General features: G+C 37.9%; 1 protein-coding gene across 1 annotated transcript in view; it reads left to right on the forward strand.

Moving 5' to 3' along the window:
* The window catches only part of SECISBP2L (SECIS binding protein 2 like), a 56,797-nt gene extending 33,686 nt beyond the window's left edge, over positions 1-23,111 (forward strand). The window contains exons 14-18 of the mRNA XM_082735652.1: positions 1,406-1,568; positions 7,996-8,216; positions 9,176-9,330; positions 12,960-13,179; positions 21,390-23,111. Coding sequence (XP_082591778.1) covers positions 1,406-1,568; positions 7,996-8,216; positions 9,176-9,330; positions 12,960-13,179; positions 21,390-22,072 — 1,442 coding nt within the window. The 3' untranslated portion in view covers positions 22,073-23,111. The remainder of the gene's footprint in view (positions 1-1,405; positions 1,569-7,995; positions 8,217-9,175; positions 9,331-12,959; positions 13,180-21,389) is intronic.
* Positions 23,112-23,637: the final 526 nt, after the last annotated feature.

Below are 23,637 nucleotides of genomic sequence, written 5' to 3' on the forward strand. Positions count from 1 at the left end.
AGGGGGGATGGGGCAAGTCTTATGTAGGGTCTGTGACATTTTTAAGGCTTAAGGCCTGGTTTTGTTGTAAGTACTAATAACTATGGTCTCATCAGTGCATCCTCTATAACTCATAGTTCTTTTCATTTTGTCTTCTTTTGTATTTAGAACATTACTGGCTGTTTTCTTCACAGGACTGTTTTTTGTTGGATTGGTTTTGTTGATTTTCTTTCTCACTTTCATGAATTAATACATATACCATAGTGAGTGAGTAGAATTACAAAGCCTCTTGTAGAGCAGAATTCAGTTGGTCAGTAAGCTTCAGTCCCATACGGTAGCCATCACATATGATTTTAGGTAGGACCTCAGCAAAACTGCACATACCTTCTGATATTTTAACTACTGTTGAAGAGAGATTTTAAGAGATACCTGGCTAGGTCCCTTTTTCTGCTGGTGTATGTGTATTCCTTTCTGCAACACATTTAAATGTGTTTTACGCGTATTTACTGGCAGTGTTCCATTGTGTTTAGTAAAGATTTTGCTTCTAAAGATTGTTCAGCTAGGACATATTTGGTTAAGATTCCCCTTTACTCTCAATTAAATATCGCTTCCCTTGTATTTAGGTTTATCCATTCATTAAAAAATGGATGAATTCAGCATTCATTTAGGTGTTTATTGATTGCCTGTCATGGGTACTTCAGTAACCGGGTTGGAGGTTGGAAGGTCAATAAATGTAATAAGGAGTGGATTGGGAAAAAAAAAAAAAAAGAATGGATTGGAGACAAGAAGATACATGTGTAACTTTGCTAACTAGTGGACTGGAATACAAATAATAACTCATTTCCTGAGTTTAGCTGTTTAGGAAAAAAGCACCAAATGAAGGAAGCAGTCAAGTTAAAAGGTAGTATCTAAAAAAATGAGGCTGCCTTAGCACAGAAGCAAAGACCAAATGAGAGAGAAACTGGGGGTGGTGTCTAAAGAAATCAGGAGGGGTGTGGAGAGAATGAGTTAGGTAGAATTCATCATTGCCAGCAGCAGTGGGAATTTTTAGACAGGTGAAAAAATAGAGATCAAGGAGATGGATAATATGATCTGGAAAGAGGTACAGAAGTTATTACCTTTGTTCTTCAATTTAAGTCCTCTAGAATACATGTTTTACATCACTTGACTTTCTCACGTCTCTTGTGCAGAGACTTACAGACTATGCTTCTTTTTTAAGAGTATGTTTTAAGAGATAATAGGAAGATTCATTTTTGTAGAATATGAGAGATGTTTATGATATAAACAATACCCAACTTGTTAGTTTCTGGAGAATTTGAAAGTTACACAAAAGACAACTGCTTTTCTAAGTAGTGTTGATCAGTATATATAGTTTTTCAGCATTTGAAGTTTCTAAATTTTTTCCCCTACCCCCACATCTCCACAGATACTGGACTGAGCATGCCCAGTGATACTTCGCTTTCTCCAGCAAGTCAGAACTCTCCATACTGTATGACACCTGTGTCACAAGGCTCTCCGGCTAGTTCTGGGATAGGCAGTCCGATGGCATCTTCAACAATAACCAAAATCCACAGCAAAAGATTTAGAGAGTAAGTTTTAGTCTCATTATTAAGGTTGAATAGTTTAACTATCTGGACTGTGGCTCTGACTGCAGTATTGTCATTACTGGTGGGTTGAGCATACAAGACTTCCAAGATACTTAAGTTTTTTTCAAATTTTTTTAATAGCTGGTTTTATTTAAAGCATTTGACTTCTGTCAGCTCTCAGTGTTCATGTGAAAATGCTTTGCCAGTAAATATATTCTTTTTATATCCAATAATATTTATAAATAGACCTGGATATCTCACCTTTTATCTTACACTGCCTTAATATGGGGTTTTTCCTCCTCAAATGCTTTTGCTTTTTTGTTTATATTATTGGCCTTTCAGAAAAGAACCCCTCTCTAACCAATTAAAAACAAGTTTCTAAGACCCTGTTATGTGAAGTGAACCTATTACATAAAATTTTTTTGTTTTTAAGCACATGTTTCTAAGTTTTAAAATACCTATCAGTAGATAATATTGAGCTAATAGTTATTTCTGTGAAGGATTTTAGAATTTTAACATTTGTGCAGATGCTACATTTAAAAATGACATATGAAAGAATCCCAGGGTGAAAGTAAAATCAGTATGAATTCAAACCATATTGGTTTGTTTTGTTCCTTTTTTTTTTTTTTCTAAAGTGTAGTGATACACAGTATTACATTAGTTACAGGCCAAATGGCATACTACATAGTGAGTTGACATTCATATGCATTATGAAATGATCATCACTGTATGTTTTAGTTATTGTCTGTCACCATACAAAGTTATTAAAATATTTTTGACTTCTTTTTTTTAAACTGGATGTACCTCTTAATTCCCTTCACCTATTTAACCTGTAACCCCACTCCCTTCCCATCTGACAACCACCATTTTGTTGTTTTTTTTTTTATAGGTTTTTTTTTTTCCAGCATAACAGTATTCATTATTTTTGCACCACACCCAGTGCTCCATGCAGTCCGTGCCCTCCACAATACCCACCACCTGGTTCCCCCAACCTCCCACCCCCCGCCGCTTCAAACCCCTCAGATTGTTTTTCAGAGTCCATAGTCTCTCATGGTTCACCTCCCCTTCCAATTTCCCCCAACCCCCTTCTCCTCTCTATCTCCCCTGTCCTCCATGCTATTTGTTATGCTCCACAAATAAGTGAAAGCATATGATAATTGACTCTTTCTGCTTGACTTATTTCACTCAGCATAATCTCTTCCAGTCCCATCCATGTTGCTACAAAAGTTGGGTATTCATCCTTTCTGATGGAGGCATAATACTCCATAGTGTATATGGACCACATCTTTCTTATCCATTCGTCCGTTGAAGGGCATCTTGGTTCTTTCCACAGTTTGGCGACTGTGGCCATTGCTGCTATAAACATTGGGGTACAGGTGGCCCTTATCTGTATCTTTGGGGTAAATACCCAGTAGTGCAATTGCAGGGTCATAGTGTGTTTCTGGTTTGTTCATTTATTTTGTTTTTTAGATTCCATGTATAAGTGAAATCATACGATATTTGTTTTTTTCTGATTTATTTCACTTAGTATACCCTCTGGGTCCTTCCATGTTGTTTCAAATGTCAAGCTCTGATTCTTTTTTATGTCCGAGTAATATGCCACACACAGTATATTCCACACATAGCCAAAACCCCATCTTTTTTTTTTTTTTTTTAGGTTTTAATATTTTTTAAATTTTTTAATAAACATATATTGTATTATTAGCCCCAGGGGTACATGTCTATGAATCACCAGGTTTACACACTTCACAGCACTCAACATAGCCCATACCCTCCCCAGTGTCCATAACCCCACCACCCTCTCCCTACCGGCCTACCCCCGGCAACCCTCAGTTTGTTTTTGAGATTAAGAGTCTCTCATGGTTTGTCTCCCTCCCTTCCTACCCCACAATGTCCCCACGTTGCATCTCCACTTTCTCATATCAGGGAGATCATATGATATACAACCCTATCTTCTTTATTTATTCATCTCTTTATGGACATTTAGATTGCTTCCATATCTGGATTTATCATAAAACAATGCTGCAGTGGACATAGTGGTGCTTATATCTTTTTAAATTCATGTTTTTGTTTTCTTCAAGTAAATACCAGGAAGTGGAATCGCTAGATTGTATGATAGTTCTATTTTCAATTTTTGAGGACCTCTCTGGTATTTTCTCTAATGGCTATACCAGTTCATTCCCTGAATAGTACATGAGGTTTCCCTTTTCTCCATGTGCTTGCCAACACTTACACTTCTTGTCTTTTTGATTGTAGCAATTCTGATAGGTGTGAGGTGATAGCTTATTTGTATCTAATGGTTTTGATTTGTATTTCCCTGAAGATTAGCAATGTTGAACATCTCTTCATGTGTCTGTTGGCCCTCTTTATGTCTTTTCTGGAATGTCTGTTCAGGGCTTTGCCCATTTTCTAGTCAGATTGTGTGGGGGTTTTGGTTTGAGTTATAGTAATCCTTTTATGTATGTATTCTGGGTATTAACCTCTCATTTGTCTTGTTTTTGTTTTGTTTTGTTTTTATAGTAACCTCTTATCTAACATGTCCTTTGCAATTATCTTCTCGAGTTCAGTAGGGTGTCTTTTTGTCTTATCGATGGTTTCCTTTGTATAAAAGCTTTTTAGTTGGAGGAAGTTTCATCAAATTTTTTTTTCTTTTTGCTCATTTTTGCTTTTGTTGCTCTTGCTTGAGGGGACAGATCTAGAAAAAATATTGCTAAGACTGATTTCCAAGAATTTACTGATGATGTCTTCCCGTAGGAGTTTCAGGTCTTAAATTTAGGTCTTTAATCCATTTTGAGATTATTTTTGTATATGGTGTAAAAAAGGGGTTCTTTTGCATTTCTTCTTGTGTGTTTTGTTCTTTTGCATGTAACTGTCCAGTTTGCTCAGAACCATTTTATTGAAGAAACAGTCTTTTCCCCATTATATATTTTTGCATTTTTTTGTCTTGGATTGACTTACCATTAATAGTGAGTTTATTTCTCGTCTCTTTATTTTGTTCTATTGATCTCTGTTTTAGTGCCAGTACCACACTTTTTTGATGACTATAGCTATGCAGAATAGTTTTAAATCAGGGCATGTACCTCCTGCTTTATTCTTTCTCAGGATTGCTTTGGCTATTTGGGTCTTTTGTGATTCCCTACAAATTTTAGGATTCTTTGTTCTAGTCCTGTGGAAAATGCTGTTTTGATAGGGATTGCATTAAATCTGTAAATTGCTTTGTATAATGTGGACATTTAACAGCATTAATTCTACCAGTCCATGAGCACAGTATATCTTTCAATTAATGTCATCTTCGGTTTCTTTCGTCAATGTCTTTTAGGTTTCAGAGTACAGTTTTTACACCTCCGTGGTTAAGTTTATTCCTAAGTAGTCCTAGGTATTTTATTCTTTTTGATGTAAATGGGATTGTTTTCTTAATTTTTCTTTTTGCTGGCTTGTTACTGTATAGAGGTGCAACAGATTTTTGTGTATTAATTTTGTGTCCTGTAGCTTTACTGAATTAATTAGTTCTCATTGTTTTCTGATGTAGTCTTTAGTGTTTTCTACACACATTATCATTTCATCTGCAGATAGTGACAGTTTAATTTCTTCCTTACCAACTTGGATGCCTTTTTTTTCTTAATCTTCTCTGATTGCTGTAGTTAAAAATTTCTGGTACTGTGCTGTATAAAAGTGGCAAGGCTGAGCATCTTTGCCTTGTTCCTGATTTTAGAGGAAAAGCTATCAGCTTCTCATTGTTGAGTATGGATGTTAACTGTGGGTGTGTCAAATATGGCCTTTATTATGTTGAGGTATGTTCCCTGTGTATCTACTTTGTTGAGAATTTTTATGGTAAATGGATGTTGAATTTTGTCAAATGTTTTTTCTGCATCTGTTGAGAAGATCATGTGATTTTTAGCCTTCATTTTGTTAATGTGTACGACAACTGGTTTGTTGATACTGGATTATCTCTACATCCCTGGAATAAATGCCATTTTGATCATGGTGTGTGATTCTTTTAACATATCATTGAATTTGGTTTGCTATTGTTTTGTTGAGGATTTTTGCTTCCATGTTCATTAAGGATATTGGCCTATAACTTCTTTTTCTGTAGTATTTGTCTGGTTTTGGCTCAGGGTCTCATAGCAGGAATTTGGAAATGTTCCTCTTAGTTTTTGGAATAGTTTGAGAAGAATAGGTATTAACTCTTCTTTAAATGTGTATAGAGGGGCACCTGGGTGGCTAAGTTGGTTAAGTGTGTGCCTTCTGCTCAGATCATGTTGGTTCTGGGGTCAACCCCTGAATTGGGCTCCCTGCTCAGCCGGAGTCATCTTCTTCCTCTGCCTCTCCGGCCTTGCTTGTGCTCTCTCTCTTTCTCAAATAAAAAAGATCTTTAAAAAGAAATTTAAAAAAAAATAATAAATCTGTAATAGAATTCATCTTTGAAGCTATCTGGTCCTAGGCTTTTGTTTGTTTTTTTTTTTTTTTTTTTGGATTATTGTTTCTCTTATTACTTGTAAACAGTATTCAGACTTTCTACTTCTTAATGATTCAGTTTTGGAAGATTGTGTGTTTCTAAGAATTTAACAATTTCTTCTCAGTTGTCCAGTTTATGGATATATAATTTTTTAAATAGATTTTTATTTATTTATTTGACAGACAGAGACCACAAGTAGGCAGAGAGGCAGGCAGATAGAGAGGGGGAAGCAGGCTCTCTGCAGAGCAGAGAGCCCTATTTGGGGCTTGATCCCAGGACCCTGAGATCATGACCTGAGGTGAAGGCAGAGGCTTTACCCCAAGAGCCACCCAGGTGCCCCTGGATGTATAATTTTTCATAGTAGTCTTATGGTTCTTTGTATTTCTGTGGTGTCAGTTGTAATTTCTCTTTTATTTCTGATTTTGTGTATCTGGGCCCCCTTTATTGTCTAGATGAGTCTTACTTAAAGGTTTATCATTATTGTCCCTTTAAAAAAATTTTTTTTATTGAAGTATAGTTGATTCACAATATTACATTAGTTTTGGGTGTATAACTAGTCTGTATGTTATGTTTACCACAAGTATAGCTACCATCTGTTACCATAAGTGTTATTACAATGCCACTGACTATATTTCCTATGTTGTACCTTTTACCGCCATGAGTTATTCATTCCATTACTGAAAGCAGATATCTCCCCTCCTCTTCACCCATTGTGCCCATCTTTCCACCCTTTACCCCTTGATAAAGTTCATTCTTAGTATTTATGGTTCTGTTTCTTTTTCTTTCTTTCTTTCTTTTTTTTTTTTTAATATTTCATTTACTTAATTTGACAAAGAAAGATCACAAGTAGGCAGAGAGAGGGAAGCAGGCTCTCCGCTGAGCAGAGAACTCGATGCGGAGCTCAATCCCAGGACCCTGAGATCATGACCTGAGCTGAAGGCAGAGGCTTAACCCACTGAGCCACCCAGGTGCCCCAAGAAAGGCCCTGTTTTAATAGTTGGGAGCACTTTGGTGGTCGGGGCTGCAGCTGCTTTGGGAGGTGCCAGACTGAAGCTCCCTGCTGCATGGCAGGGAAATAGCTGCTTCTTAGGACTGCTGATCCCACCCAGGGTCACTTGCTGAGTGTGGTGGAATGGGAATTTTTCTTTTCCTAGAAAATGTTCCCATAGATCCCTGCCTTTCCTGCACATGTCCGAGAGTTAGTTGTTTATAGTAGAGGTTAAGGATGAGAACTTGAGAAATAGAATATATAGGGAGTAAGTAAACTTGAATGACCTTATCCCTGCAGTTAAGTATTATAGGGGCCTCGCTCACTGCTTCTCTGTTGCTCAAATTATAACCATACATAATTCACAAAGGGCCTCATTCAGTTGCTTTGCTTGCTATAAGGGCATGTGACTTTTACCTCAAGGTTTCTTAGATTTTTCCTTCAATTTAATTATTGAGTTCATGCTCCACAGCCATAGATTTTCAGACTTAGGGGAGCTCTTGAGGCCATCTTATCTAACTCCTTATTTTTATGGTCGAAGAAGCCAATTCCCAGAGATTGTGACTTATCAGAGTGTGGAAGGATGACTTGGTTGGGATGAAGGCATTCAGTTAGCTTTTGGGAAGTTGTGTTTCCCAGAAATTCTGGTATTTACTGGTGTGGAATTACTTTGTATCTTCTTACCAGAAACATTATATCTCTTTTTATCAAATAACAGATTAACATTTGATTTATAGCCTTAATAATTTAATAATTGAGAGTTTGGATAGTACATACCTGAGGATAATCCAACCTTTCCATAAAAGCCAGTTTGTTACAATTCAGGAAAACTCTTCTCCTTTTCTAATTTGCAGTAGAATTTAAGAGATTTTAAAGAGTTGATTTTTCATTGAAAACCTCGTATTAGATTTTTTTTTTCTAACATAATCTTATAATTACAGGAAAGTAAATTAGGATGGACTTACCTATTTGTGCTTCCCTTACAGGTATTGCAATCAGGTTCTTTGTAAAGAGATTGATGAATGTGTGACTCTTCTTCTTCAAGAGCTTGTCAGTTTTCAGGAACGTATCTACCAAAAAGATCCTGTGAGAGCAAAAGCAAGGAGACGACTGGTTATGGGCCTAAGGGAGGTTACTAAACATATGAAGTTAAATAAGATCAAGTGTGTTATAATTTCTCCAAACTGTGAAAAAATCCAGTCGAAAGGTATGAACATTTTACTTTTGAAGTGTTCTGGTATTTATTTAGTATAATTGTAGGATATACAATGAATTTTAAAGTGAAAGCCATATGTCTTTCTTTGCAGAGTTTAGGTACAAAACAATGTTGAACATGATGAAAGAAAGTGAAATTTTTCAGTACTTCAAATTAAGTAATAAAATTGAGATTGGACTGTAAAGAAATCCTAGCCTGTGAACACTAGTGAAGGATTTAAGTTGGCTCAACCAAGTGTCCCTTCTGTTGTAATCAGAGTGAGGACTTGTAAGAGTATATTCCTTTATTGCTGCAAATACATTTCTCCTTTAAAAATGTTTATTTTATGAACCTTTGATGGTCCTTTTCCCTTAAATAGAATTAGAGAAAACATAAAGTTGTTTGCTCCTTCTTATGGTGATTTGTTTCAAAAAATAAGCAGCCCCATGCAGGGGCTCTTGTGTGAACCTGCACTGGGTCATGCACCCTGAGTCGTCTGTTTTCATGGATGAGCCACTTGGGTAATTGGAGTAGATGGATGCAGAGGTAGCAGTCATAGGCATATTATCCACAGGGGAGAAATACCAATAAAAACTGTAATATATATTTCTGTCTTATTGCCACTTGAGCTGAGAGAATAAAGACATCAGCCGTTATTAACAATTGTAATTTCTTTTTGAATGGATGGAAATGGAAATTTCCAAATGGAAATTTGACTCGCACTATACCAAGCCCTATGGAGAGACAAAAACTGGCATTGAAGAATTTTAAAATTTATTGGGAAGAAAGAAAATACGTATATATATATCCATATATCATAAATTTCAATAGGAAACTAGATGGAATAGTGAAAGTGCCACAAGCATTCATAGAATTTTCTGCTGCTGTATTTTACGCTTCAGCTGTTAGACACTGAAATACCTCCATTTATGTAAGGAAATTAAGACTTCAGCATGTGTTGACTTTCTCAGGTGGCCTGGATGAGGCTCTGTATAATGTTATAGCCATGGCACGGGAACAAGAAATTCCTTTTGTGTTTGCCCTTGGAAGAAAAGCTCTAGGACGCTGTGTGAACAAGCTGGTTCCTGTTAGTGTAGTGGGAATCTTCAACTACTTTGGTGCTGAGGTAAGACTTCAGAGGATATACTTCCTCACTCCCTCTTATCCTCACCACCCCCCAACCAACACCATTTTCTGTTAACACATGCCAGTGTTCTTTTTAAGCATGTTTTGAAGAAGTGAGGTGACTCTCCCAAGAACGAGTGGAAAATTTTTGAGTATTACATTTCCTTTTTCTAGTGCTAAAAACATTTACACAAGTTAATCCTGCAGCATTTCGGCTGTAAAGATTTTAGTTCCTGGACGCCTGGGTGGCTCAGTGGGTTAAGCCGCTGCCTTCAGCTCGGGTCATGATCTCAGGGTCCTGGGATCGAGTACCGCATCGGACTCTCTGCTCAGCAGGGAGCCTGCTTCCCTCTCTCTCTCTCTGCCTGCCTCTCTGTCTGCTTGTGATTTCTCTCTGTCAAATAAATAAATGAAATCTTTAAAAAAAAAAAAAAAAGATTTTAGTTCCTGTTTTTCCCACAGTGCTTTTTTTCTTCTTTTGTAATACATGATAATTTATTTAGCTGTTGGGTAAAGATATTCAATATTATATAAAATACTTTTCTTCAGTGTACATGCTGGCTACATTTTGTGTTACTTGAAGTCAAGAGAGAAAAAGATCCTTTAATTAGGATTTTCTTTTGAAAATGGAATTCCTAACCAGTTATCAAAGTAATTCTGCACTCATGATATCTTTATCTTCCTCCCTTGGTCTGCTAATACAAACCTTTGCCCATAGGAGCTGATGATAATAAGTAATAATAATAATAGGTTGGTAATTAACAATTAGAATAAAAGTTATTTATCTCCATATGTAATGATTAGTAACTGATAACATTTTAAGAGTCTTTTATGAAGTTGACTCTGAAGTATTTTGTAACACCATTCGTGGACCATTTTCCCTCTTCCCAGCCATACTGTTTTTATTTATTTAAGTGTGTGTCCTTTCTTATCCAATCACCATATTTGCATACCCCCATTTCCCTGTCCTTTCAGTTTCTCTCCCACTACCCATGAAGTTTCTCAATATTTCTGCTCCACAGTAGCCTATGCTTTTCTCACTTACAGGTACCATAACTGCCTTGCTGCAGATTATGTGTTTCTTTCCCTTTAACTATGAATTCCTTGAGGGCAGGCCTCTTATCTATGTGTCCCTGACACCTTTCATATCACTTGAGCTTGAACAGGTGATAAATGTTTGTTCAGTAAATTGTGTGGTGTGTGTATACCTGCTTGCTGTGTTAAACTGTATATGATAGTTTGGGTGATAAGTACCTCTGTGGGAAAAAGGGTCCCATATAAAGACACCTAAGAAAAATGTACTCCTTTTTTGTTCACTCTTAGTTGATAGAATAGGAGTGAGATTGAGGTCAGGAAAAGTGGACCTGTTTGTTTTTCATTGTATTGACTTCTCATTGAATTATATATATACTAGGTTATTTATGTGGCTTTATAAAATGCTTGCCAGTTTTGTTAGTACATTGTTTTACTTGTCCTTTACTCTTTTGAGATAGGTAAGTTATTGTTTAAACCAAAATATACTCTTCAATTGGGCTAAAGGAAATAGTGGTATATTATCAAGTGTGTATGCATTTGCAATAATGTGGTAGTACACCTGAGTTATTTTTACCATATGCTAAAACTAACCTCTGAATTGAACTTTCTCTCCTTACCCTGACATTTGGGGGTTTTATTCCCCGATAGTTTTTCTCTTAAAATTTTTTCCTCTTCTTTCTTAATTTTTTATTCCCAACTATTTATTTATATTTTGAAATGAATGTTAATATCACAGCCATATGCCTGTTTTCTTTTTGTTGGCTTCACTTAAATGCATAGTTTGTTAAACATTGCAAATAATTATTTAGGAAGTCTGTTACATGTAACACACAGGAGCTGTTTTTATCAGAATCCATTATTCCTTCTTTTTAAAAGTAAGTAAATCCTGAGTATATTTTGCTGCTACTAGTAGTTAACATGCTTAAAATCATTGCAGTTGGCAACAGCATTTATTGTACCTAGTACCTTAAACAGTTGAAACTGAAGCTGGATAAAAGCATGCTACTTAGGTTTTTCCTTCTGAAGTTTAGTGTTCAGGGAAATATTATTACATAGCAATATGACACTTTTTGCTGTGCTTTCATACAGCTATGGTTTAAACTTAAATGACAGTGCCTTTGTAGGAGGAGAAAAATTGTACTGTACTTTTCCTCCATTGTCTGAAAGCGTAATTTAATACATAATATTAAACGTATTCTTAGGAATGTTCAGATCTGACATCTGACATTTTTTATGTAATGTATGGTGTGTTGCATTGTGATACTAAATCAAGACATTAAACGGAAGTAGAAGGTTGTTCAATTATGATGTAAGAATCACAAAAAATTATTATTTGATTGTCCTTTCTAGTGGCGTGGAAACTTCAGTTTTCTTTGGAGTTCTTTTTTTTTGGTGTCAGAATTGTTGAAGTTCCGCTTCAAAACTGTGTGAATTTTGCTATTATATTAACACATGTATAGTCCATCACCCACCATTTTGTTGGAATTATTAATTACCGTTCATGTTCATTTTTCTTTCACTGATGGAGGAACTTCTGATTATTTAGCTTCACATTCCTTTTTTTTTTTTTTTAAGATTTTTTTTTTTTAATTTATTTGCCAGAGATAGAGAGAGTACACACAAGCAAGAAGAGAGGCAGGCAGAGGCAGCTAGAGAAGCAGGCTCCCTGCCGAGCAAGGAGCCCGATGTGGGACTTGATCCCAGGACCCTGGGATCATGACCTGAGCCGAAGGCAGCAGCTTATTAACCAACTGAGCCACCCAGGCGTCCCTTTAGCTCCACATTCTACCTCAGGCTCTTTATTCTATTTTTGTTATTTGCATTTGTTCCAGTATCTTTGGCTTGTCCTTCTTAAAAAAGTGTCATATTTTCATCATCAAGGTCTCAGCTAGCCACACCATTACTGACTTCTTTTGATCTTCTTCAAGCTCTTCCAATAAGCACACATGCAGGGAACTTTTAATTTCTTGTGGAGACTGCCATCTTCTGCCATATCCTTCAACATCACACTGCATGCACTCATTCCCTTATATTCTGATCCATATAAGATTCTTCACTGCTCCCCAGACAAGACTTGTACTTTCTTAAGTCTATACCTGTTTCGCTAAGAATGCAGAATCTCCACCCTTCAAAATTGTACCTATTTTTCAAGAGGTAATGATTCTTCCAAAAGCCAAAACTTTTTGTACATCTCAAGGCATTTAACATGAGGTACCTTGAATCATTGGTGTCTCCTATCTTTCAGCCACATGGAAGTTTCCTTATGAGGAGATGGTGTTCCAGTGGTCTTTGTACTCACTCTAGTGCCAGAGACTGAAGAGTGCAGTTGTTGAATTGATAAACTTTGCAAGAACTTTTAGTGTATCACAGTTAATGACTAGTATTGAATCAAGAAATTTCCTCAGACTTGTGAGAATTACGGAACAATATCTATAAGTTATAGAGTATTTTATAAAGTTCTGCAGTGTGCATACCATCTGGATTTTGTGCTGATTGAAAGTGTGTCTGATCCTGAAACCATAAAGACATTTATTGTTAATTATAGGAATAAAAAGTATAGCAAAAAAACCCTAACTAATCGAAATCTCTTTTTAGAGCCTGTTTAATAAGTTAGTAGAGCTTACTGAGGAAGCCAGGAAAGCATATAAAGATATGGTTGCAGCAATGGAGCAAGAGCAGGCTGAGGAAGCCTTGAAGAATGTGAAAAAGGTACCACACCACATGGGGCATTCTCGGAACCCCTCTGCAGCAAGCGCCATTTCTTTCTGCAGTGTCATTTCTGAACCTATTTCTGAAGTAAATGAAAAGGAATATGGTAAGTTGGTATATATGGTATATAGCAGATGATTTAAATACTGAAATCATTTAAGTGATTAAAATCATTTTGAAAATTATTTTCATGCTATCTTTTGTTTTTTTTATCTCATTGATTATTCACATTTTGGTCAGAATTTTGGTTTGAAAAATTGCATGAAGCATGTCCATTAAAAATTAGGAGACTGTTTGGAGCTGAGACTTGCTATGTGACCCTGTAATTTAGTCACATTTCCAGAATGCCCAAAAGGATTTAAAAAGCAAAAGGTACCATACTTGTGACCTATAAGTAAATTCTAGGAAGTTTCATCCTGATGCCTTATACTGAGTTATTGAAGTTTTGATATATTAAGTAAACAGAAGACCTGAATGTTATGGATTATAAGCTTATAAAATCTAGACATACAACATTTACGTTAAGTTTGATGGTAGTCAAAAAGAAACAGACTAAAACCCAGCATTTGTGTGTGTTAAAGAACAAAAATTCACCTGAGTAAATTTGAAGATCTAATTGGCTTTCGAAGGTGCTTTATGCACCAGACAATATCCCATCTAGCAAGTAGAGGGGAGCTCTGAGGAATTGCACAAAATGGAAGGCTTGTGTAGGAAAGAGGATGGTACAAGGAAATTATTAGCGAAAGAAAAGAAAGGGTTGTTCCTGGCCAGGTCACCTTCCTTTGCGGGGACAGGCAAGGGGTCTTCCTAGTGAATTGTCTCAACTTCCTGTTGGGTGTGGAAAGGGCCCTTGTGACAGATTACCGCCTTGGTGCTGACCAGAAAACTCTTCAAACTTATATTTCTGGGGGAGGTTGAAATTGCTTTTAGGTTACATCTTAAGCTCTGGTTTGGTGACTTGGCCTCTGATCCTGTTTGGGGACTGTGGTTTTCTTTTCAACATGTATAATGTTTAAAATAACGTTATTTACTGCACTCTATGTCTTAGAAGTTTCCTTGCCTTTTTTCTACAATACTTTGAACTCTTAAGTTCTCTGCTTTTTATGAGGTAGTTTCTGGTTCATTTCCCCATTTTGGGATAGCCACCTGCTCGACGTGGCTCTTGTTTCCTCCTTTTTTTTTTTTTTTTTAATTTTTTATTTTTATTTTTTAAAGATTTTATTTATTTGACAGACAGAGATCACATGTAGGCAGACAGGCAGGCAGAGAGAAAGGAGGAAGCAGGCTCCCCAATGAGCAGAGAGCCCGATGCGGGGCTCGATCCCAGGACCCTGAGATCATGACCTGAGCCGAAGGCAGAGGCTTTAACCCACTGAGCCACCAAGGTGCCCCCCCCCTTTTTTTTTTTAAATCTAGGAATTTATTGAATAGCATGTTGCCACCTAAAATTTAACATGTAAAAAAATGAGTCCTCATATTTTCCCTCACACTCTCTTTCCTAGTCTCCTTATCTATGATTGTGGTTAAATATTTGAAGTGCTTTTGACAAAGCTCTAAGGCAGAGGCAATGAACAAATTACTGTAGGACTTTGGGAAACTGCAGACCAAGGATAAGTATTATTGGCTTAGAGGCAGACATGTTTCTTTGCCTGAAGTGCCACTAGTTGAAAATAAAGCAGATAAAGTGCCAACTTTGTAAATGAGATCAGTTCTCTCTGAATAATGATATACAGGTCTCAAAAGCAAACTTCAAGGTAAATTCGTAAAGCTGTAGGTTTGAGCAAATGACCATGATCTTCATTTGGGCACATAAAAAGAAAAGTTATGAAAAGAACTTTTCAAAGACTTAGGAGATGTTTTCAAAAAGCACCAAATTTAAAGTGTTCAAAGATTGGAGCCTTAGCTTTTTCACACTCTGTGTGGAGGACTGAGAAATAATTGATTAATTTCTGGGCCTCAGATTTCTCTTTAGTGAAATGGGGAGGGTTCATCTAGGTCATCTATAAGGTTCCACTCAAAGAATTCTATGAGCTGTTAAATAACAAAAATTCAGCCAAGTGTTTTTGATGATCTAGTTAGCTTTATTAAATGATTCATGAATTGGGCAGCTACCATCTAGCAAGTAGATAAGCACTCTGAAGAATTTACCAAGTGGAGGGTTTTGGTGGGCAAGAAAGCTATTAGGAAAAGAAGAAGATTGTTCCAGAGGAGACTTCACTAGTAGCAAAAGCAAGGGGTCTTATGCAGATTACCTCATTTTTCTTTGGAAGATGGAGAGGACCCAAGTGACAGACTCAGTGGTACTGATGAAAAGAAACATTTCCTGACTGACCAGTTTAGGCCACATTTTTAGGGGAGGTTGAAACTGCAGTTGGATTGGGAATTAAGCTCCAGTTTGGGAACTCAATTCTAAGTGACACCATTTTGCACCCCCCCCCGCCCCAAATCTGTGTAGAGCTAATGGTTGAATCCTTAAGGAGGGTTTTAGATAGAATCTTAAAGAATCCGACTTGATGAGCTCGTGTATGAGGACACCAACAAAATGAGTGGAAGGAATCACAAATAACATTGAGAAGGAAGCATGAAGTTATTCTTTCTGTATTGGATTCTTTCTTTATTGCATTTAGCAACAAACATAAAACCACTAATGTGGCCTAAAGAAATCAGGATATTTAATTATTTCACAGTATCCTCAAAGTCCTTAGCCCTTTCCTTCTTTCTGTTCTCCCATTCGCAGTCAGTGGCTTTTTATTCTTGTGCTTATCATCTCATGTTCATAAGTAGCTGCTGTGGCTCTGGCATTAGTAGTCAAAAGCAGGAGGTACAGGCAGTGAGTTCCTTTTGTCAGTGAAGGAAACCATTTTCAGAAAACTTCTCCTTTTGTTTCATTTGGCCAGAACTGATCTTATGACTCCTTTTAGCTGCAAGGGAGATGGGCAAGGGAATGTGGTAACTGTGATAGTCTAACAACTACTTTAATTCATCCTCTAGGACTGGGCCCAAGTTCATCCCAAGTTTGGGGGTTCTGTTATCCAGGAAGAAAATGGGGAATGGCCATTGGGTAGAAAACAAACAACATCTTCTATGTCATCCTGATGCAGGATTTCTAAAATGTTTTTTCCCCATAGTTTAAAGAAAAAAAAAAGCTGGGGAAAAAATGTTCATCATTGGTAGAATAGAAAACCTCCTATGGGGGCGCCTGGGTGGCTCAGTGGGTTAAGCCGCTGCCTTCAGCTCAGGTCATGATCTCAGGGTCCTGGGATCGAGTCCCGCATCGGGCTCTCTGCTCAGCAGGGAGCCTGCTTCCACCTCTCTCTCTGCTTGCCTCTCTGCCTACTTGTGATCTCTCTCTGTCAAATAAATAAATAAAATCTTAAAAAAAAAAAATTTAAAAAGAAAACCTCCTATGATAGTCCAGTCTTACTGTCTTTTGTATACCCCTTGTTTTCTTTGCTTATGTTTTCCTTCCACGTGTGCTGAGTCTCAGTTCTGTCATACTTATTACATGAAACAAATAGTTTTTTTTTCTTTTTCTTTTTTTTTTTTTTTTTTTAAGATTTTATTTATTTATTTGACAGAGAGAGATCACAGGTAGGTAGAGAGGCAGGCAGAGAGAGAGGGGGAGGGAAGCAGGCTCCCCGCTGAGCAGAGAGCCCGATGCGGGACTCGATCCCAGGACCCTGAGACCATGACCTGAGCCGAAGGCAGAGGCCCAACCCACTGAGCCACCCAGGTGCCCCGAAACAAATAGTTTTGAGCATAAATCCCAACTAAGTTGTAAGTTCTTTGAGATAGGAACTTGGCACATAATGGGCACTTGATACATAATGATAGTATCTCACTGAATCCTTGCTATGTGGTAGGCACTTCTCTAAGCATTTCCTGTTTATTAATACATTCAGTTGTGCTTGCAGCCCTATGAGATAAGAAATATTATACCGCAGGTATGCCTGAATTTTCTGAATTTTCTGCTCATTCCTGACTTTTCTGCTCTTTCTCTGCCACTGGTTTCTTCTGTAGTTTCTTGAACTCGTTTGCTTGTTCTGTTAACTAAAGATGGACAACCTCCCTGTGTGTACTGACTGAAAGGAGAAATACACACACCTCATCCTCCAACAAATCCTCTAGTGATTTGAAAGTTTAAAAGACATTTTCACCAAGACCCAATAAACAACAGGAAAGTGTAGAAGGGATTAATAAGCAAAGAAGAGCTCTATTGAATAAGTTATGCTACAGTAAATAATTCAGAAGCAGAGTACGTTTGGATCAGTACCATTTCTAGGCTTGCTGAGAGCTTTGGTTCTTCCTTTAATGTGCTTCCTCGTTCCTCTATCAGAAATGGACTTCTCGAGGTTCTGTTCTGGATTTAGACTGTCCTCCTCCCCATCCCAGATTTCTCCTGTCCCCTAGAGAAAGATGGCACTCTCATACTCTTGTATTTCTCCATGTTGTCTGCCTGTGCTTGTGTGCTCATCAGCTGTTATTAAGCTTCATCTGTTACTTTAAAGTGGGAGCCTAAACCCTCCCTCCCTTGTAGATACATTGAGTGGTGGTTTTTTGATTGTTGTGACAAGTCTTTTGGTGGCTAATAAAGTCCTTTGCCTCTACTTTTAAAGTCATAGCTCCCTTTCCTATCCCAAGACCCATGTGGGCTTTCAGCTCACCTACCCAGCTAGATGAAGGCCCAAGGTGGATTCTGGAGAAAGATCGGCCTGACCTAGTATCCTGACCACCTTCCTCTCTCCTATTCCTTGACTCATTGAGAAGGGGGAGGTGAAACTTCTTCCAGGACCCCAAGTGAATTCTTAGATTTTTGAAGGAGGTTAAAAACTATTGGATGGAGGAGTGCCTGATTGGCTGTCATTAAGCGTCTGTCTTTGGCACGGGTCATGGTCCTGGGGTCCTGGGATCGAGCCCCGCATTGGGCTTCCTGCTCGGGGTGAAGCCTGCTTCTCTCTATCCTGCTCCCCCTGCTTGCGTTCCCTCTCTCACTGTGTCTCTCTCTGTCAAATTAATAAAATCTTAAAAAAAAAACAAAAACTGTTAGAAGGAAGTATAAATGTGCATCTAAAATTTTTTAAAAATTGTAATGCCCTTTTAAAGTTTTTGGGGGGCATCATTAAATGTATGTGTGATATTTTTTAATTTAATAGGCTTTTTTGCCTTCAGTACTTACTCTTTGCCAACCATAGGGACAGATGAGCAGGAACAAGGGTAAGGAGGGAGAAAGGGGCAGCACAGCAAACACAAAACAAGTGCTTTTGAACTATATATGCAAAAAGTGCTATGGGAATTCAAGTTAGTGGAAAGTCAGGAAAGACTTCATACGGAATTGACCTTTAGGAATAGTTATCAAGGATGGGTGGGAGTCTGAAAGGTAAAGGAGGAAAACAGATATCTTATGGAAAGAACAGCCTACGCAAGGCAAGGAATTGTAAATAGAAAGTTTATAACTTCTGGGAGCAGTGAGAATGCAGAGTGATCCCAAGCATAGAGTACATGGCTAGGGGTTGTAATGAATGGGGTGGGAAAGATAGGTGAGGGTCAGATCACAGAGGGCTTTGGCTATGCCAAGCTAAGGTGTTTGGATCTTGTCCTAGGGTAATAGAAAGCCCATTAAGACAGTCATGTGACCAATTTGCCAAACCAATTAGGAATATATGTACATGTATAGCAAGATAAAGAAGGCTTGGGCTAAGACCGTAGTAACCAAATTTAGTAGTTTTTGAGCTAGAAGTGACATAGAAGTTCAGTGGAATAAAGTAAGGGAGGAAGATAGGGTCAAGGATTACAATAAGTTTTCTTCTGTTTTGAGACTATGGAAATTATAACGTTATTAACTAAGAATGAAAATATAGGAGGAGGAGGAGTTAGTTTGATTTCATGAGGTGGGAGAGAGACTGGAAACAACTTACTTCAAACTTGAAGTAACTGCAGGAAGGAAATGTTTTTTTCCAAACCATGTGCCCTGACTTAAAGTGCCCAAAATATGGTTTTTATCAGTGAAGAGTTGATAGGCGATGTTCAAGTTAATACATTAATGTGAGTAGACTTCCTTTATCACTACAGCTTGATCAACATATTTACAAACTGCAGATAGCAGCTATAATACAAATAGAAGGGGGCATTTTTTTTTTTAAAAGGCAAAAATAAATAAATGGGACTACATCAAACTAAAAAGCTTCTGCACAGCAGAGGGAATCAACAAAATGAAAAGGCTACCTCCTGAATGGGAGAAAATATTTGCAAATCATCTATCTGATAAAGAGTTAATATCCAAAATAGATAAAGAAGTCATACAACCAGGGGCGCCTGGGTGGCTCAGTGGTTTGGGCTGCTGCCTTTGGCTCGGGTCATGATCTCAGGGTCCTGGGATCGAGCCCCGCATCGGGCTCCCTGCTCCGCAGGAAGCCTGCTTCCCTCTCTCTCTCTCTCTCTGCCTGCCTCTCTGCCTACTTGTGATCTCTGTCTTTCAAATAAATAAATAAAATTTAAAAAAAAAAAAAAAAAAAAGAAGTTATACAACCAAATAGCAGAAAACCAACAATCCAACTAAAAAGTAAACATAGGATCTGGATAGACATTTTTTCCAAAGAAGACATATAGATGGCCAATATAAAAAGGTGTTCAACATCACTGATCTTCAGGGAAATATGCACATTGAAACTACAACAAGGTATACCACCTGACAGTTATTAAAGTGGCTATTATCAAAAAGACAAAAAATAAATGTTAGCAAGGATATAGCGAAAATGAAATCCTTATACACTGTGATGGTGTAAATTTGTGCAGCCACTACAGAAAACAGTATGGAGGGTCCTCAAAAAATTAAAAATAGAAATGCCATATGATCCAGGAATCCATCTTCTGGTTATATGCCCACAGGAAGTGAAATTATCATCTCAAAGAGATATCTCTACTCCCACATTCATTTCATCATCATTCACAGTAGCCAAGCTAAAGAAACAACCTAAGTGTCCATCAAATGGATGAATGGATAAAGAAGACATTGTGCATGTGTGTTACCAGAGTCTTGGGGAGTGGGTGAAATGGGTGAAGGGTGTCAAGAGGTAGAGACTTGCTGTTATCAAATAAATAAGTCATGGGGTTATAATGTATAACATGACAACTATAATTAATAATACTGTATTGCATATTTGAAAATTGCTATGGAGTAGATTATAAATCCTCATCAGAAAAAAATTTTTAGTAACTGTATGCTGACAGATGTTAACTTGATTTATTAAGGCAATCATTTTGTAATATATACAAATACCAATTCATTGTCATACACCTGAAACTAATGTCATATGTCCATTATACCTTAATAATAAAAAAATGAGGGGCACCTGGGTGGCTCAGTGGGTTAAGCCGCTGCCTTTGGCTCAGGTCATGATCTCAGGGTCCTGGGATCTAGCTTCACATCGGGCTCTCTCCTCAGCGGGGAGCCTGCTTCCTTCTCTCTCTCTGCCTGCCTCTCTGCCTGCTTGTGATCTCTCTCTGTCAAATAAATAAATAAAATCTTTAAAAATAATAATAATAATAATAATAAAATGAAAAATGAAAGAAGCACAGGAGAAATGAGGGATAGGAGAGCTGTCCTTCATCTCCTCATAATCTTAGTATTTTTTGTCTTAAACTGACTTCCTGTCATTAAAAATAATTTAGATTATCACCACTGTATTATATAATAACACTTCTTTTTTGGCTACCAAATTCAGTTGGTGAGCCCAGCTACATATAGTATAAAACAAATTTTCACAAATATTAGAAATGCATGGATGGCTTCTTTGCTTATTTTAAGTGGAAACAAGTCCCATTACAACCTAAGATAGTTCTCAGGTAACTTGCTGTGGGAGCATGACACAAACATGTCAAATTAGAACTATTTCTGCTGGATATCTTGGGTCTGTCATCTGTGACTTGTGGATCCTTGGTGCCAGTACACCTCTAGGCAAAAACAAACAACAAAAACAAAACAAAAAAAAAAAACCAATTCATTGGTTCTCATGAATATATGGATTTTTTTTGAATATATGGATTTTATGTAGAAGCATTAATGAGCTCCTGTTGTTTTAAGATCTTGTGCATTCTGAGACATAAATACACTTACTTTTGCCTCCTTGTTTCTTTATCTTAAGTGCACATTTTTGAGAGTTGTTTTCCTTTTGTACGCTTACAACAGTACTAGAATAAACTTAGTTTTTCCAACCAGTTGGTGAGCCAACAGATTTCTGCTAGTTTGTTCTTCCTTCTTTTAAAAGTTGTGATTCTGAAACTGTTCTGTTTTTTTAAAAATCTGTTTGATATTTGCAGAAACAAATTGGAGAAACATGGTGGAAACCTCAGATGGGCTGGAAACATCAGAAAATGAGAGAGAGGTTTCCAGTAAGCATGGCGCATCAGAAAAGCCCAGTAAACTTCCCTTGGATGCAGCCCCTGTTGGTAAGCAGCCTTCACTCCCGGCTGCAGGCAATACTACCTCAGCTACAAACCCTGGGAGGTCAACAGTGAGCGATAAAGAGGAAGTGAAGCCAGATGACCTGGAATGGGCCTCCCAGCAGAGTACAGAGACTGGTTCTTTGGATGGCAGTTGCCGAGATCTCTTGAATTCCTCCATCACCAGCACCACCAGCACTCTTGTCCCCGGCATGCTCGAAGAAGAGGATGATGAAGAGGAGGAAGAGGAGGAAGATTATACTCATGAACCCATATCTGTAGAAGTACAGCTCAATAGTAGAATTGAGTCGTGGGTCTCTGAGACCCAGAGAACAATGGAGACTCTCCAGCTTGGAAAAACCCTTAATGGTTCTGAGGAAGACCATGCTGAGCAGAGTGGAGAAGAGGAGGCAGAGGCACCTGAAGTGCTAGAACCAGGGATAGATGGGGAGGCCTGGACTACTGACCACCAGGCAAGTCAGGAGCAACAGAAGCCTAGCAGCTGCAGCTCAGTGAACAATGAGCCCTCTGATCTTAGTTACCCGCCCCCAGGTCTGTAACTCAGGAAATGCCCACTGTCTTGTCTCCAACTGTGTGAGGGTTGCAGCCATTCTCTTTTATGCTTCATCTCAACGTTTTGCACTGTCCAGTATTTAATATATGTATTTAATTTCTGACAAATATTTTTGTAGCTGTCTTTTACTTGTTTTACTATAATCTGTAGCTTAGCTTTTAATTAGCATCTAAGTGTCTTTCTAAGAGCTGTGTGGAAATTCACAACTGTTTGAGCTTATTTTGTTATGGGAAATAATGATTAAAATAGAAGAAGACTAGGTTTAAAAAAAATAATTTTCAAATGCCTATTTAGAGTCATTTTGAAAGTCAACGATCAAGGCTCTAAGAATAGGAGCAGTTACTAATGTTTGCTTCAAGACTGCCTCCTTCACTCTAATTTGATCAAAAGTCATTTGGGCTTCTTTAAAGAAGAACTGGAGGTAGATTTGGAAAACTGAAAAAAAAAAAAAAAAAAAAAAAAAAAGGCCGAGGGTAACCAAGCCCACAAATGTCTTGTATTAAAAATAGATGCGACTTTTCTTTGGTCCACAGATGTTTATTTCAGAAGCCATTGATGATTGTAATGGATGGAAGTTGGGGTGGGCTCAAACAGAGCCTCGAAAGTTAGGCTAGCAAAGGAGCCACCACAGGGCACTGGAGCTGGCCTTACTTGTGGGAATTTAGAGATGTTGTCTTTAATAGGGAAGAGTCACCCATGATAGGACCTAACAGGTTCTGTCTCATACTGACTTCTTACTTACCTCAGGAATGCTCTTGTACATACTCGTATTTACATACAGTTAGGCATATTGTGGCAGGTGAATAACTGTAACCAATTATATGACTGCAGCACTTATGTGTAAAGTATTCCGAAACAGAGTCTTATACTGGTATGTTCTCTTGCATGTTTTTTATTTGGGACCCTCTGGATTTGCTGTCTGGATTTGATTAGGTATCCAAGCTTTTCCTGAGTGAAAAACCATTTCTCCTTTAAAAAAAAAAAAAAACCTATTTTGTCCGTAGCCTTGAGCACCTGCCACATAACACCAACCATAGTTACTGATAGGTCAGGGAGAGGAACTTCACACAACTTACAATGTGTATCCTGATAATCAAAAGGCTGGAAAAGGAAGTTTTGAAGAAGCGAGAAAGTTGTTCTAATTGTGCTGAAACTATTATATGATTTAGAGTACACAGGTATTAGCCAGGCAGGTATTACTTCTTGATCACTATTATTTATCTCTGCCCTTCTCTAAGAATGTGTATACCTGCTTGGGAGAATTTAAACTTACGGAGCTAAAAGTTTTATTTGCTGGTCAGTCACCTGGTAGTGACTCCAACAAGTTTATGTAATGTTGGGAGAATTACAGATGACCTATTTTTCTCTCATCCCTCCAGCTTCCTCCCCCACCCCCAGCCTCCAGTCAACCACACACATATCCACCTCCCACCCCCACCGTGCACATAAGCTCCAGCCTTAACTCAGGAGCTCTCACAGGCAGGCACAGAACTGAGGAGGGAGGGGTGCTTTCCCTGCTCTGGTTTCAGGGCTTTCAGCAGGGCTTTGCCT

Source organism: Mustela nivalis (assembly GCF_964662115.1).
Source record: "Mustela nivalis genome assembly, chromosome: 6".
NCBI classification, from domain to species: Eukaryota; Metazoa; Chordata; class Mammalia; order Carnivora; family Mustelidae; genus Mustela; species Mustela nivalis.